Source organism: Dunckerocampus dactyliophorus, chromosome 10 (genome assembly GCF_027744805.1).
Source record: "Dunckerocampus dactyliophorus isolate RoL2022-P2 chromosome 10, RoL_Ddac_1.1, whole genome shotgun sequence".
NCBI classification, from domain to species: Eukaryota; Metazoa; Chordata; class Actinopteri; order Syngnathiformes; family Syngnathidae; genus Dunckerocampus; species Dunckerocampus dactyliophorus.
The window spans coordinates 15,043,328-15,059,583 of NC_072828.1; the positions used below are offsets into that span (position 1 = coordinate 15,043,328).

Here is a 16,256-nt window from a genome sequence, read left to right on the forward strand (position 1 = left end):
GCATTAGTTTGTGTTAGCTCACTCCTCCTAACTGCTGCACACAAAAGGGTGAACATTTGGCAGAACATGCACTCCTACTATGTTGGTCGGTGGGTATTATTTTATTTTATTTCAAACATGCATTTATGGTTACATTGGAGTACATCTCATGTTTACGGTTACACAATTCAACATATCCGGAAAGGAGCAGGAAGAAGCAGAGTTTATTTAATACTACTACTTCTTCGTGTTGCAGGAATCATAAATACATTTGTTTACTTCCTGTGTTCAATACTACACAACTCACAAAGAGCTAGGGGTGTCGGGCACCGGGGCGAAACACACGCTCACGCTCAAACACGCTGCCCCCCAACAAGGAGCTGAATGGCAAAACTCACAAGAGTGTGTGATCTGTGAATGTATCAACAAATCTGCTGGTGCAATTATAATTGGCCCCTTAAACACTTTGTCTTCTTCATCACGCCGCCCACATCGCACATCGCAACACCATGAGACCAGGATGACACCCAGCAGTCGACATTCAGTAGGTTGCCATTTGCGAGGCCCCAAACAAGATGCTCGCAGAAAGAAGCGGCCAGCAAGCCGAGAGCATCACCAGCGGGCTGTTGTGGTCCCCGCCGCCCAGCCCCCCCTTGCAGAACAGCAAGCCATGCACCCAAAAGCCCAGAGAAGGCCAAGCCCATCCACAAAGTGTTGCCCGTGCTATTATTTTTCTGACAAATACACCACATGGTGGCGCTGTCAAACCCAATCAGTGAGGTTGATTTAAAAATTTCTCACAAAGCTCAAAGCATTTTACAAACACCCACTGTAACTGTAGCGGGTTTAGCCGAATCACATGGAATTTTGTACTCACCTTTAAGGGACTGACAAACACATGTCAGTCACGTCAAAACATGGCCGCCATTAACCAAAACATCTTTACAGGGGCATGGCGGTACTTAGAGTCATGGCCAAAAATATTGGCATGGCAAAGGTGCCAACGTACACAGTGTATATATGGAATACACCCAAATCAGCCAAGCCTGTCAAAAATGTTTTTCGTCTTGGAACTCTGCCATGCAGGCCGTTTTTGCCCAGTGTCTTTCTCATGGTGGAGTCATGAATGCTGACCTTATTTTAAAATATTGATATCTGTATTACATGTATGTGACCATGCCTTACAAAGCATTTTAAACATAACTAACATTTTAAAAACAAACTACGATCACTTATAGTCTAATTTGCAGCTGCTACTATACGTTGTATTTAAACTGACAATTCTTCACCTATGCCAAGCCAGACTTTTTTCTATTGTTTGACCCCTATATGGAAGATTATGGACCCTGTGTCTTTCATGCTCAAAGAAGCAGGACAACATAGAATCATAAATTGCTGCTGCCATGTGATTGGTTGAGGTATACAGTACTATTAGCATGTATGAGGGACCTACAGTATATTCATATGTACCCTGAAACATGACAATTCTGCAGCACTAGCAAGCAAATTTTTGCTGGCTCAACTATAAAACTAAAGATGTGGCAAATTGATTATACAGTAGACTAATTTGGTTTGTTATTTCATTTTACTTGTGTAGTATTGATATGGTAATTGTCTATCTGTGCTGCAGCTATATTAACCCACATGTGCATAACCTAATATATAAGTACGCTACAACCAAGTTCATCAGCAATATGTGCAAGAAGAAGATGGAGATGCTCTAGAAGGATGAGAGGATTTATTACCCAGCATTATGGACACTAATCTGTTGCAGGTGTTTCTGGCTGTTCTCCGAGGCCATGACTGCTCCTAGCCGGGAGGCCCCTGCACCCCATATGTGACAGAGAAAGGAACAAGACTTTTTTCTTTCTTTCCTGCAGGGGGATTACAGTATCTCCACGAGCGTCTCAAATTATGGAGAGTGTCAAGATAAGGACAAAGAGAACATGCGTTTCGTAACTAACCCCATCAGTCATATCATTTGGAAAAATCCGGCAATCAGATAATTAGCGACAGGGTCTGGTGTAACATATGAAATACATGTCGGATGGCGACATTGCTTTCAACGCAACAGGGTGAGAAAAGTTCACACCCCTGTCCCAGCAGTGTAGAATACCCTTTCTCCCGCCTATGTTACTACCCCTGAAGGCAAAAATATCAATATCAGGTCAACTTTGTCACCCTGTTCCGTTGCTGTTTTACACAGAATGACAGCATGGAAAAAAGGCAGAAAATGCATGTCGAACAGTAACTTTCAACACAACAGGATGAGAGAAGTTCAATAGTGAGTGCCACTGATTTTGTTTCCGATCCGATACTGAGTAAAATTCCGGCTGGTATCTGCTATACTGATCTGATACTTTGCAAATTCACCTCATGTGTCCGGTAAATTTGAAAAAGTAGTGTATCATACCAGCATAAAGAATACAAAACATTTCATTAATTTATTAAATAAATAAATTAGTATTCATTCATTCATTTTCTATGCCGCTTGTCCTCACTAGTGTCGCGGGGGTATGCTGGAGCCTATCCCAGCTGACTTTGGGCGAGAGGCAGGGTACACCCTGGTCTGTTTGCCAGCCAATCGCAGGGCACATATAGACAAACAACCTCTCACACTCACATTCATACTTTCACACAATTTACAGCTGCCACTCAACCTAACATGCATATTTTTGGAATGTGGGGAATGTACTCGGAGAAAACCCTCTCACGCACGAGGAGAACATGCAAACTTCACATAGTGATGTCGAACGGCGATTGAAACCAAGATCTTCCAGATCACCTGACTACCGTGTGCGTGTGGCAAAATTGGTTATTCATTTAAATAAATGAATAATTTCTTAATTCATGTAAGTTATTTATTTATTTATTTTAAACCCTGAAGTATATTAGTATAGTAGTACAGAGCTGCTGTAACTGGCAGCCACTCAAGCGGCGCCATTTTGAAAAAAAAAAAAAAATATTGAGGTAATACACAACAACAGAAAAATAGGACAAAATTATATAAGTGAAAATGGTATTTTAAACAATAAAAACCAAAATAAGTAAAATAATGAAACCATTCAAATAAATGATACATTATTAAGAACTACTTTAAGAATGAAAATTGTATTCACAATTCACACATGGCTCTGATCAGTCACCGCTTCAACAGACAAACATTACCTCAAATGACTGTATCCAAAGTATTGATATTTTGATTTGAGAATTGATTTCAGAGCATGAGGAGCTGGTATCCGAAGTATTGATATTTCAGTATCGATCTGCACATCACGAGTTCACAATCCTGTCCCGGCAGTGTGGTATACCCTTTCACACAGGCGCTATCTTGTCGTCTTCTACTACCTCTAGAGGCAGAAAATTGTCCGGTCGACTTCATCACACCGACATGGAAAAAAGGTGGCAAATCGTCAATCCCACATTCTGTGTGAGGGCCTTTTATATAGACCAGCAACACAGCAAAAAGTAAAAAAGAAAAAAAAAAGCTGACTTTTACAGGCAGTATGAAAGGGTCTGATATTTGTATTAACAATTTGTTTTCAGTGTCATTTACACAAGACTGGTTTAACTAAGACCCTTAAGAACTGTGTCATTTCACTTGTTCGCTTTTGCAACATTGGAGGCACATTGCTTGTGTTATTGTTCACATCTAAACACGGAAAAAAGATCTTCTACGAAAAATTCAGATGCCCGTTGTCAAGTGCTTTTTGTTTTTGAATGTATGGCTCTCAAAATCACACTTCTCCAGTAAAGTGTACATTTCCTGTGACCAGCAGAGACACATTACTTCCATAACTCAAATATGTTTTGGGGTAGGTTCTTTCTGCTGCTCTGCGTGACCAAACTTGGCAACATCTGCAGGTGAAACTTTGAGGGAAAAAAAGCATTATATTCTGAACATTGTTTGCCTTTTCCATCTTTTTCTTTATGACAGTGACAACTCACTGCGGGTATACAGTAGAACACCCCCAACCCATGCCACCCTTCTTTTTCTATCAGCACGGTACAACCCTCTAGGTAAGACAATAAAGCCAAGACCACCAAGGATGGATTTTGCCAACAGCTTCACAGGATGCCTGCGGTGCCTTTGGACACAAGCGAACAAAGACACAAAAGGAACCCAGTGAGAAAGCACTGCTCTGCTGGAAGTCTGCAATCGCTATCAGCTTCCTTTGGAATGACAACATAGAGAAGACGAATTTGAGGGATGCTGGGACGGTGAAGAATAAGAAAAAGGTGGATCAATACAGTTAGGCTTGGATGTTTAGAAAATGGCAGTTTTTGATTATTGTAAAATTAAATGTTTATGATTTTTTTGTATGGACTTAAAATTTTGAAGGGCTTGGGGATGTGGACTTCTGTACAGTACTTCACTGCCTTGGCACTACTGCCCTCATATGGACATCGAAGGTACTGTACAGTATATGAGTGCCCACTTTTTGACAAGCGATAAACGCTGCCTGGCAAACAAGGTCATCACCTGAATTTGTGTTATTGTTATGTTATGTCCTGCAGTTGGTCAGTTTTAGGTTCAGCATCATTATGTCCCCAAAGAATGAGGTCTGCTGACTACCTCAATATCCTAAATGACCAGGTGAGTCCATCAATGCATTCTTTCCTCCATGATGGCACACAGGTATATCCCAAGATGGCAATGCCAGGAGTCATCCGGCTCAAATTGTGAAAGCGTGGTTCACAATTTTACTGTGTGATCTTTTTTTTTGGCAAGGCAATGTGCTTTAAATAGAATTATTTATCAATTATCAAGAAGCGTGAAGCTTTTCAGCATATTCTAGAAATCATCTCCCAAACAGGGCTGCATGGTGGTCTAACGGTTAGCATGTTGGGCAACACAGTAACAGTCTGGAGTTTGGGTTCGATTCTCCCTTGGGTATTTCTGTGTGGAGTTTGCATGTTCTCCCTGTATGTGCATGGGTTTTCTCTGGGTACTCCGGTTTCCTCCCACATCCAAAAACATGCATGTTAGGTTAATTGGCGACCCATAGGTATGACTGTGAGTGTGAATGCTTGTTTGTCTATATGTGCCCTGCGATTGGCTGGTTACCAGTCCAGGGTTTACCCCGCCTGTCGCCTGAAGTCAGCTGCAATAGGCTCCAGCGTGCCCCCATGACCCTAATGAGGAGAAGCGGTATCGAAAATGGATGGATGGATCTCCCAAACATACTACCAGTGTCTGGAAAATGCATTCATCAAGCAGTGGTGCAGGAAGAAGCATTCAGGTACGTCATGATCTTTACTATTCAGTCACACTGAAAATGACCTCTTAGAACGACAACTCTCTTTTCCCCTCATTCGGGATCAACTGAGTGCTCATTTAACTTGAAGAATGTGATTTGCAGTGTACATGCACTGTACATGTACAGGAAGTGAAGTGAGCTGTCTACGCTCCTCCAATGATATGCTTTGCAAATGCAAACAGAATGCATTATAGGGAAACTTTAAAATGTTGGGTTTTTTTTCCAAATTAAACTCAAGACATGTTTCTATATTTCTGAGGTATACCTTTTGTGTGTTAAGTTGCTGTGTGATGAGTTTAATGTTTGTAAGATGAAACCGTGAGTCAGACTGTTATATTGAATAATGACATCATGCAATTTCAAATGGGTTGACGAGCTTGTGAGTTTTTCCACAGGTCATGATTGGCTGCTGTCAAATAATGAGCTGACTGGTCCTCACGGACTCAACTGCGGCACAATACAGCATTTTATGACGTGGGCACGTGCGGCTTATACACTGGTGTGCCTTAAAAACAAATCTGTTTTTTTCCTCTAAATTTACACTGGATTTTATGAAATTTTCTAATTATTATTAAATTTGTGAATTATTTTTATTTATTTATTCGTTTTTTTTTTCCTCTTCCTTTTTCTTTCATCTCTGCATCAGCCACCTATCTGTTGTTACACATTGCCTACTATTTTCTCTCCTTAGTAAACATTTTTTTACACTTAAACAGAAGCAAGTGAACAAACTACCTGTACATATCAGTAACTGCTGAGACATGGAGAAGGGGTATGATTTAATAAGATGTGCTTTCTTCCTATTTCTTTTCGGACATGATGAATTGTGCAAGTGTAACCATGTGATGTTTTTCAATGTAACTTTATTAAGCATGTCTGAAACCAATACATCCCTTATCATTACCTTAAGAGGGAAAAAAGGCAGAAGAAAGCACAATTTCAATATCTTTCAGCATTTTTAATTTGTTTCAGGCCGTCATCTTTTTAGCCATGTAATATTTTTTGTTGTTGCTACTTTTCCTGACGTGCCTCTCAGGCAGCAAGCTTCCAGACGCCACATTAACGCTTGTAAGAGGCTTTTAAGAATTTGAAGAATTTCTGTGCCTCAAGATTGGTGGTTAGTCATGAGTCATCATCATCATTATTTTTCATTCTCTTTGAGGTACATTAGAACAGACTTTGAAATAACCCCCCCCCCCTTCCCCCCCAAAAAATAACAAGCAAAAAAAACAAAAAAGGTCAAGGTTCTGTATATTTAGTAACCTGATCTGTTTGCCTGTGGTGACCATCCAGGAACAAAGCAAACATTTCTGCCGAAAGCTAATTTCGTCTGTCACAAAAATAGCAATACATCTTAAATATCAAGTCACAGTACACACTCATCTCATGTTGTTTTTATGGGACATAGTTGTAGGAGCTTTGTATTACATAGTCGCTGACTGAGGGGAAGAAGTCCTTAGTAAGTGTCACAATGTAGGTGTACCAAGGGTAGAAGAGATCCCGCTCTCCGGTGGCTCCTGTCATGATGATTTTCAATGCTGCTTCACTGGCAGGGTAGGCTGGTACGTTAGTGACACCCCTAGGATACAAAGAACACTGCAGTTAACCACTCTGGATGGATGGATGGATGGATGGATGGATGGATGGATGGATAATTCACTTGGCAGTATTTGTGTGGCTGCTGCATGTTGTCATTCCTGGCTCAAAAAATTGGTTTTGTAGTGAGAGGCTTATTGGTGAAACGTGGGATTGATTTTTGGTATTTAGTTTTTTGTGCAAAAATCTGTAAAGAAAAAAGGGCGTCATGCCGGCAAAATAAGTTTTCCTCTTTGCAAGATTATGTCGGTGAAATAAGACGTTTACTTCTTTGCAGAATTATGCCAGAATAGTCATCATACTGCATGATATGAGGGCTATGTTTGTGAAATTCAGGATGGATTACCTGTCAACACGGCAATTGTAAACTGCACTGAAAACACAGATGGATGTGTTCCAGAGGATTAAGCAATAGAGCTTTTGTATTGGTCATATTGTTCTGTACTGCAGACATACTTGACTTTCTCCATGGCTGCGTCAGTGTCAATGAGGCCCAGTGTGCATATGGAGATGGATACATTGCTCTTCTTCAGAGTCAGCTCATGACGAAAACCCTCAAAGAAGCCATTCAATGCAAATTTGGTTGAGGTGTATGGAGCCACAAAGGGACTGGTCATTTTACCTGTGAAGCATTAACAACATTACCATTATTATCATTGCCCACTGTGAAATAACAATCATGCAGTTACTTACCTAAAAGGGACGAAACGACCACTAGAGCACCATTACTTTGCTCCAGGATAGGGAGACCCTTCCAGGCCATCTGAGCATAACTCAGGAAGTTGACCTTTGTGGAAGGACACACATTCATACACAGGGATGTCACAGTGCTGAAAAGTAACTAAATCCAATTACTGATGTACTGACCTTTATAAATCAGATGTACAGTACAGTACTGTGCAAAAGTCTTAGCTTTGTTTGTTTTAATTTCTTTTTTTCCACAGCATTCATTTTGACACAGTAAAACCTTGTTGCGTGTCTACGTTTGTTGTGACTGTGAAAAAGGTTGACACTTTCGGTTTTGGTAAAAACTGTTTTCCTCTCGCCTTCTCCTCTTCTCCACTCCGCTGGGTTAACTCCGCTTCATTTTCAAGTTTGCTTTGCTCCCGTTTTCTGTTATCTGCACATGTGCACTAACATGCAATAGTCCATTGTATGAGAAGGGAGGAGCAGTCGAAACGATCATGATAGATTACGAATTTTGATGTAGTTTTAAGCGCATAAATTGAGATTAAAACAGTAATATGCACTTTAAATCAAAGTAAAAATGTCAACAATCAGCTTTTCTGAGACGTTTGGGGGCCCCAGGCAAGTGCCTGTGTTTGTTTAAGTAGGTCAGTCCCTGTGTTTAACAGAAGACCTATACTTACTACACAATAATAAAATCACCTGCTTCAGTGGCACAATCCAAATCCTCTATGTGAATGCTGGGAAGACCATCGATGGACTTATTGGCTCATTATTAAAGGTGTCACGAGATACTCAGTTCATGAGACGAGACGATGCACGAGATTGGGTCTACAAGGACGAGACGAGATTTTAAACGCGTATTTACCTAAAGCCAATCAATTAATTAACAGCGCGTTACGTAGTACATACCATTGTTTTGCAGGTTAGCTTATAGCTAATGGGACAGCAGAGATAAGAGAGCTAAATGCTGCTTGTCGTAGTATGTGCAAAACAGAAGAACAAGAGGTGACTGCTCTGGAAAAAAAACATGCTGCAAAGCCAAAGTAGCAAGACAGTTTTCGGTGTGAAACGTGAACCAAATGTGTGGCTGCACGTAGTACTGGAGTGCTTTTGTTTTGATGGCGGTTTTACGCCAAATTTTGTGAGGCCAAAGGGACCGGAAGATGATTGTTTTTTTCGGTTGACATTTTTTTATTGTAAGAATTTTTCTTATTTAGGCAAAAGTAAACATATACAACAAATATGGCATCAATTTCAAGTAAATTTCCAGGATGAAATAGTGCCACCACAGACTGCTGCAAAACAGAAAGGAAATACGGAAATTCAAGTATACATAATTAACAAAATAAATGGTAAAGAAGAAAAGAAATGGAAAATTCAGTTAACAACTAGGGCTTCCTACAAGATTCAGATCATTAATGGGATGCGATAGCTGCACGGCTTGTTTTGTCTGAGGTTGACAATAAAGAATACTACATTGTGTGTAATAAAATTGTGCGGCCGCACGGTGGTCTAGTGGTTAGCATGTTGACCGCACATTCAGGAGATTGGGAAGATCTGGGTTCGAATCTCTGTGTGGAGTTTGCATGTTCTCCCTGTGCGTGGGGTTTCTCCTTGTACTCCGGTTTCCTCCCACATCCCCAAAACATGCATGTTAGGACTCTAAATTGTCCATATGTATGTATGAACGTGAGAGTGAATGGTTGTGGTCTATATGTGCCCTGCGACTGACTGCCAACCAGTCCAGGGTGTAGCCCGTGTACCCCGCCTCTCGCCGAAAGTCAGCTGGGATAGGCTCCAGCATTCCCGCGACCCTAGTGACGGCATAGAAGATGGATGGATACATTGTGTAATATGCCTTGCTGTCCTTTTGAACCCACACATATAAAACATATGACAGAATGGGAGTTGGACTATCTCAAGTTCTTTTGGACAGGTGTGATACTACTGTGCGCACGTGTGATTGTGCTCTCAGAGGTCCAAGGAATTTTCAGGTCGTTTGTGTGTATGCTTCTTACATATCATAAATATTCCAGTCACCAACATCATTGGATCGTCACTGAACATCATTGAATATCATTGAAAACAAGAAAGGCTGTTATGCCCACTTTATTTAATATCCCAACAATGAATTTTAATGCAAGAAATCAGGCTGCTAATAGAGTTTTCTCAAGCCAACTTCAAGCCACATTGCTCCTATTCTGTGTGCACTTTTCTGATGTGTGCCAAAAGCAACGGTGTTCTGGTTTTGTTTGTCTTGCTTTCTGTGTCACTAAATAAGTTAAGGTACTGTTGTTGCACACCTACCATGTTCATTTATCTGAGCGTTTCAGCTCGTCTCTTTGAGGTGGAAAAAGTCGCAAATGTGATCTGTTTATTTGTCGGGATTGTCTTTTAAAAAGAAACAAAAGTCATGAGCAAAAATGTTTAAAAAAATCTAACGAATCAGATTCGACTATGAAAATCCTCAGTCTAAGACAACCCTAGTCGTAAGACGTAGGACTGAGCTGGTGTATAAGGCTTTTCTGCAATGGCAGGACCGGGTTGTGAGCTATCCGGGCTTACCTTATATTAGTCTACCCTTACTTTCATCCTCTGTTGATTTGTACTTTGATTTTTGACTTTCCGTGTGAGCTGTTGTATCGGTAATTAAAGTCTTCATTGAAAGCTCCTGAGTGGGGTAACAACACACAACCAAATCACAACCAAACATAACAGTCTGGATGTCATCCTGCTGTGTGAAAGCACACACAGTTGCAGCAAAATCTGTGTAGTCTGTTTGCCAATCACTCTGATCCTGGAAGTACTGACTACAGTTACCCAATGGCTAAACGTGTCATTACCTTCATCAGCCACAGAAGGTGCTGTACATCTCCCTCCCACATGCTGAAGGGACTAGAACCAATGTGGTTGAGAACAAGGTAGTCCAGACCTCCTAACTGCTCCACAGCAAACTCAACCACCCTGTCTGGGTCTGAGTTACTGGACATGTCCGCTGCTACGTACAAGGCCTTCTGGGCTCCTAAGCTCAGGCACTTTTCCACCACCTATAGGCCAGAATGAGCGTCGACTATGAGAGTTGTTATAAATTTAAAGATCACCTTTTAACTTACCCGCTGTAAGACTTTTTCTCTCCTGGCAGTAATAACAAGCTGAGCCCCGAAGGTGGCATAGTGATAGGCCATTTGTTCACCAATGCCAGAGCTAGCGCCGGTCACCAAGACTTTGGCACCTCGGAGGGATTCTGGAATAAAGTCAAATGTTACAGTTTGGCTCCAAAAATAACCAGACCACCTAAATCCTATTTTCCAGCACCCTTTTGTTGAGCTTGGGGTAGCAGTGGTATGTTTTTTTTAATGTAAAAATGAACCTCTAGCAGAGGAGTTATGATGCAAAGTTTAGGATAATGGCCATCAATGAAGTGGAGTCATCAAGTTGAGAGATACAGTCATACAGCTTCTCAGATTTTCAAAAATATGTTAATTAATTAATTAATTATGCTGTTTTGTGGTTGAATACGGCCTATTATTAGTTCAAACATAGGCTATTGAAGCAAACTTTACGTATTGTTGCCTAAATTAAGCATTTTCAAGCATAAAAAAGGCTAAATGAAATAAAATACAAACATTAGGCATTCAGAAGACGCATTCAAAAATGTTGTGATGATATGTAGTATTCTACACTGGTCACTAGGCATCAGTAATGTTATTATTATGTTTCGTGAGACACTCAAACGCCAGACTTAATTGCTGTAACAACAGGCTTTTATTGCAAGTTTGAATTATCTCACAACAGGCACAGTAATTCCAAATAAAAATCCCTAATAAAAACACAGGCTACTGTTGCTGCAGTAAGCCCTGACAAAATAAAACTGAACTCTGAACCCTGACATCACTACCTGTCCGCCCGGCACTCAGCTCCCCTAGGGAACACATTTATAGCAAAACACACTAAGTCTTATTTATGTCTGTAATGGCTTATTTACTCTTATTACGTCTACTACATTGGGTAATAAAAATGTAAAGATGACTATACGGTAGGGCTGGGCGATATATCGATATTTAAAAAATATTTATTTCTTTTAAGCACGATATCAAGAACAAACATATCGCTCATATCGATATAGACTGGATTTGTGCTGCTCTCTTGTATCGTGACACGGAGGTCTGTCTAACTCTGCCCCGCCCCCTCTGTACTTCGTTCTAGACCTGGCGACATTCCAAACCCTCTTGGCGACATATTTTCTCAAAAGCGATATCGACAAATCTAGCTACTTTTTCTGGTGTCGTTGGAGTGTTACTGGTATTTGGGAACATAAAAGTGAAAGTAAAGCCCCCGCTGCACACTGCATAGCGGAGACTGACGCATCCTCGAGGCGCGATGCCACCAGGGTGGATCTTTACAGAGTGGGATCTCAAACGGAAATGTTTCTTCATCTTCATTAGTGACTACTCATTACACTTAAGCCTTATTCGGACTCGGTCACTTACCTGTCAGGGTGTCAGAACGTGTGAAGTAGTCCTAACTACAAGGTGACGAGTCCGGATGTAATTACTACGCTGTCTAGACTTTGAGAGGCGCTAGCCAAGATAAAATATCAAAATTATTTTATTTTGAAGAAGGGATGGCCAATTTTAAAATAACAAACTAAGAATCAAGTTTATTTGTAGTTCTGAACATAACTAAGGTGTTTTTTCTCACTTTTTTTTGTCTCTCCTATGAGGTTCTGCTTTCTAAAAAAAAATAATACTGTTCAAAGTATTTTTGAGTTGCTGCTGACATTTATAAAAATGTCCTCTTAAACGGGGCACTTTATTTCACATGTTGTTGTTTTGGGCTGAGGATTTGAGCTTAGCTAAATATTTGCTATGAAAAAGATTGACTATTATATTTTACTTTTTCAATATTTAGTTCAAAAAGAGAATGGACTGCTGTACTTTATTTTAACAGCTTTGACTTTTTTTGTCATTTTAATAAAACAACTTCACATGCATATTTGACTTTGACGTTGTCTAAACTCACTTTGTGGAAAAAATATCGGGATATGTATCGTATATATCGATATTCAACATAAATATATCAGGATATGACCTTTGGTTCATATTGCTCAGCCCTACTATAGGGGTGTTATTTCATGTCAAGAGGGCTCTAGTAATGTTAAAAAACATATTTGTTAAACAGGTTTTCTATGCCCTAACTACACTCAACAAAAATATACTGATAAATGCAACAGGTTTTTTTGCTGCCATTTTTCATGATTTTTCAACTCAAAAATTGATGGTAGTGGGGTTATGGTGTAGGCAGGCGCATATGTTATGGACAACAAACATAGGTGGATTTTATTGATAGCATTTTGAAGATAGCGAGCCTTTTTGGGATGCTCTGGATCTGCTTATACGGTGTTTGAAGCAAATGGTGGTCACAGCAGATAGAGACTGTGTTTTGGATGTCCCCGGACCACCTCCAGTACAGTTAAACTGCACGATTTTAGGTGGCCTTTTATTGTGGCCAACCTAAGGCACACCTGCGGAATAATCATGCTGTCTCATCAGCATCTTGATATGCCTCACCTGCGAGGTGGATAGATTATAAATCATGAATGATGAATGCTCACTAACACAGATCTAGACAGATTTTTGAACAATATTTGAGAGAGAGGCCTTTTGGGTGCACCTACATAACATTTTGAGCTAAACCAGTTAAGTCATGTTTACGTAATTCTGTAAAACTAATTAACTAACAACAGTGCTGTAAACATTGGCATGGTACCTAAAATGATGGTCGTAAATCCTAAATGCTACACGAGCAAATTAAAACCAAGACGTCATGATGAAACTGGACAATTCTGTCTTCATATTTCATTTTTTCTGCCATTAACAGAGGGGAGTATTTGGCACAAACTAATCCAAATTCCAAGAAAGATTCCAAAATAACCCTAGATAATATAATAGATGTGCCACTGATGGAGCACCAAGTTTATCTAATAACGTCAGACAAAACAGCCCCTGATGTGTGTAATCTCCTCTGTGGAAGTGACAAACTAATAAAAGTGAGAAGTAGCTTGACTGTAGGTTAAAGTTCAATGCTATACTTTGCCTCAATGGCGGGATGCACTTGCTCATATTTGTCTGTCTACGTGCAGATGCAGTTTTATAATCTTGTGCTTTGACCAGCTGTCCAGCCTACTTTTACAAATTAAACAATTTTATCGCCAGTTAGCAATGACTGGTAACCAGTGTTTAATTAGTCTTGCAGTCATTTTGCATGGTTTGTAACCAGCCCTAAATAGAATGGTAGTATTAGACATGCATGCGTGTAAACCCAATGACTCCCAACTGTGTAACTCAACTGCCTGCAGATGCTGGACTGAAGGCTACGTTCTCACATGGTGTTAAATAAATGCTGTATGAACTCTACAGTCACAAGCATGTCAAATAATGTGAGATTACACACTCACTATATGCGTCTCTTCACCAATTTACCCCTTGGGTGATGTTAAACTTTCCTGCAAATGTCACTCAGTGGTAACTCGTTCTCCAAAGACAGATACTGTATTTAGTTGAGGGTATAGTGAGTACTCTGTGGCTTCCCATCATCTGGACAGAGGAGAAGGAAAAAAATTCACATTCTGTATGCAGGAGATTCCCATGTAATTGGTGCTGGAGGGGGCCTGCATGGAACCACCATAGTACAGTATAGGCATTTTTCTTATCATATGAACAAGTGATGGGTGCTGTTTATAAAGAACATGTAATGAAATCCAGGATTTCTATTTAATAGCCTTAATTAATTAGGAGTTATAATTATTATTTTGATTTTTATTGTTATAATATTTATGAAGTGCACTTTTTAACAAAGAAGTTAAATGCAATATAATATTTTCCAAAATTACAAAAAAAAACCTATCATCAATATGATCCAGTGATAATTTCCTCAAGGGAATTAAATACAGTATCAATAATAATAATAATAATAATCAGCATCTCTTTTTAAATGGTTTGATGGATATCTATGCTATTATTCATGTTGCTATTCACCACAAAGATGTACATATATATATATTTTTATATAAAATTCTGATGTTGCGACCATTTCTACAAATCAACTTATAGTTTACCTTCATGTTTGAGCCACAGAAAATTGCAAATCCGTGTTTAATGGACAACAAAACCAGATAAAAACATCTGCGGACGATCAAATGTATTTTAATGTGAGACAATGATTCACACGTCGAATATTACAGTATTCCTGTTTCCAAATACACCTACATAAAACTTACATAAGAGTGCAGAACAAAATCACCTTACCTGCATTGAAAGTGGGTGCAGTCCACTTGACAGCGAGCAGTGCAACAGCAGCACTTGCTAGCAGGACTTTAGTCAGCGTTTTCATGTCGTACACTAATTGTAAATTAGATTAAATGAAAAGTAAATCCCTGGATTCCTGAGCCACTTTGCAGTGCAGGAGTGAATCGCATAAACCAAAGCTTTTTTTTTTTTTTATCTGATCCCTCCCCTCTTGGCTTGTTTTACAGGGGGTGTGTCGTTCAGATAAGTTAATTGAACATTGATAGTCGTTGACCTCCTTTACACCATAGGAAACGATAAAAATATATAACAACAGTAATAATGTATGTTTGTGTTTTTATAACCTACTAAATACGCTTACGAGGCACACTTGCATGACAGCACTTTTTTTGGCATCATAACATAAAAGTTAGCTCACTTCACTTGTTTATTTTTTTTTTTTTTTATTTAAAGTTGCGCTTTTGTGGTTGTGTACAATTAATGCTATATACAAACTATTCTCGTGTTTATTTTTTCCCTTAGGTGTGGCTGTGAGCTTCGCTTAAGTGAAGAATGCTGAGATGGCTGTGAGATACAAAGGTGACTCGGTGACATTTCTCACTCATCACACACCTAAACGCTGCCCTTTGACGTCATAAGCATGGACCCTAAAATGGGTGGGATATACTGTAGTGGTCCTTGCACTTCCGTAGTACATCCTACGCAGGTTTTTCCGCCACGACGGTGAGCAGAATCCAGAAATATTGCATCGTGAACATGTACTCGGCACACTGTTACGCTATTAATTGCGCCAATAGATGGTCCAAAAGACCAGATTTGTCTTTGTTTCAGGTTTCCCAAAGACAAAGACACTCAAAAAACTCAACTTGGGCATTTGTTTAATTTATGAAATGAAAATATGTTCATTTTAAATGAATTAAAGGTGTTAAGGTTCACAATATGATTCAATCTTGTCTGAATAATATTCTAAGAAAAATCAGATTAACCAATTTCATATATGTAAATCCAATTAGAATAAGATTCATCACGACAACCGTCGTATACAGCTGTTACTGCGCATGCCCCTCCCCCACCGAATCCGGAAGAAGTCAGAAGAGCCCTTTGGTTCACACTGATATCTTCATCTAATACACTGGAATGCTTGACATTAATGGTAAGTAATTAATATGCACTGCTCAAAAAAAATAAAAAAAAATGAATATGTTTCCTGATAAGTGGGTGATGTATTAGTAACAAAATGATGCCACATAATTTGATAGAAATGAAAATGATCACCCTATAGAGGGGGGAAGTCAAAGACACCCCAAAAATGAAAGTGAAGAAATGATGAAGCTCACTGGTCCATTTTGCTAAAATGTCATTGTAGCAACTCAAAATGATTCTCAGTAGTTTGTGTGGCCCCCACGTGCTTGTACGCATGACA

The 16,256-nt window shown here is 39.6% G+C and overlaps 1 protein-coding gene and 2 long non-coding RNA genes across 3 annotated transcripts in view; 2 read left to right on the forward strand and 1 right to left on the reverse strand.

Moving 5' to 3' along the window:
* Positions 1-2,446, forward strand: part of LOC129188353 (uncharacterized) — a 50,414-nt gene extending 47,968 nt beyond the window's left edge. The window contains exon 3 of the long non-coding RNA XR_008572602.1: positions 1,754-2,446. This is a non-coding gene — a long non-coding RNA (uncharacterized LOC129188353). The remainder of the gene's footprint in view (positions 1-1,753) is intronic.
* A 135-nt stretch (positions 2,447-2,581) lies between these two features.
* Positions 2,582-15,971, forward strand: LOC129188352 (uncharacterized). The gene is made up of 5 exons (XR_008572601.1): positions 2,582-4,218; positions 4,322-4,392; positions 4,498-5,222; positions 15,356-15,412; positions 15,847-15,971. It is a non-coding gene; the product is annotated as an uncharacterized LOC129188352 (long non-coding RNA).
* Positions 6,453-14,983, reverse strand: hsd11b1la (hydroxysteroid (11-beta) dehydrogenase 1-like a). The gene is made up of 6 exons (XM_054788712.1): positions 14,834-14,983; positions 10,640-10,770; positions 10,370-10,573; positions 7,530-7,623; positions 7,293-7,458; positions 6,453-6,819 (listed from the first exon to the last, which is right to left on the reverse strand). The coding sequence occupies exons 1-6, from the start codon at positions 14,916-14,918 to the stop codon at positions 6,636-6,638; spliced, it is 864 nt and encodes a 287-aa protein (XP_054644687.1). The 5' UTR covers positions 14,919-14,983; the 3' UTR covers positions 6,453-6,635.
* Positions 15,972-16,256: the final 285 nt, after the last annotated feature.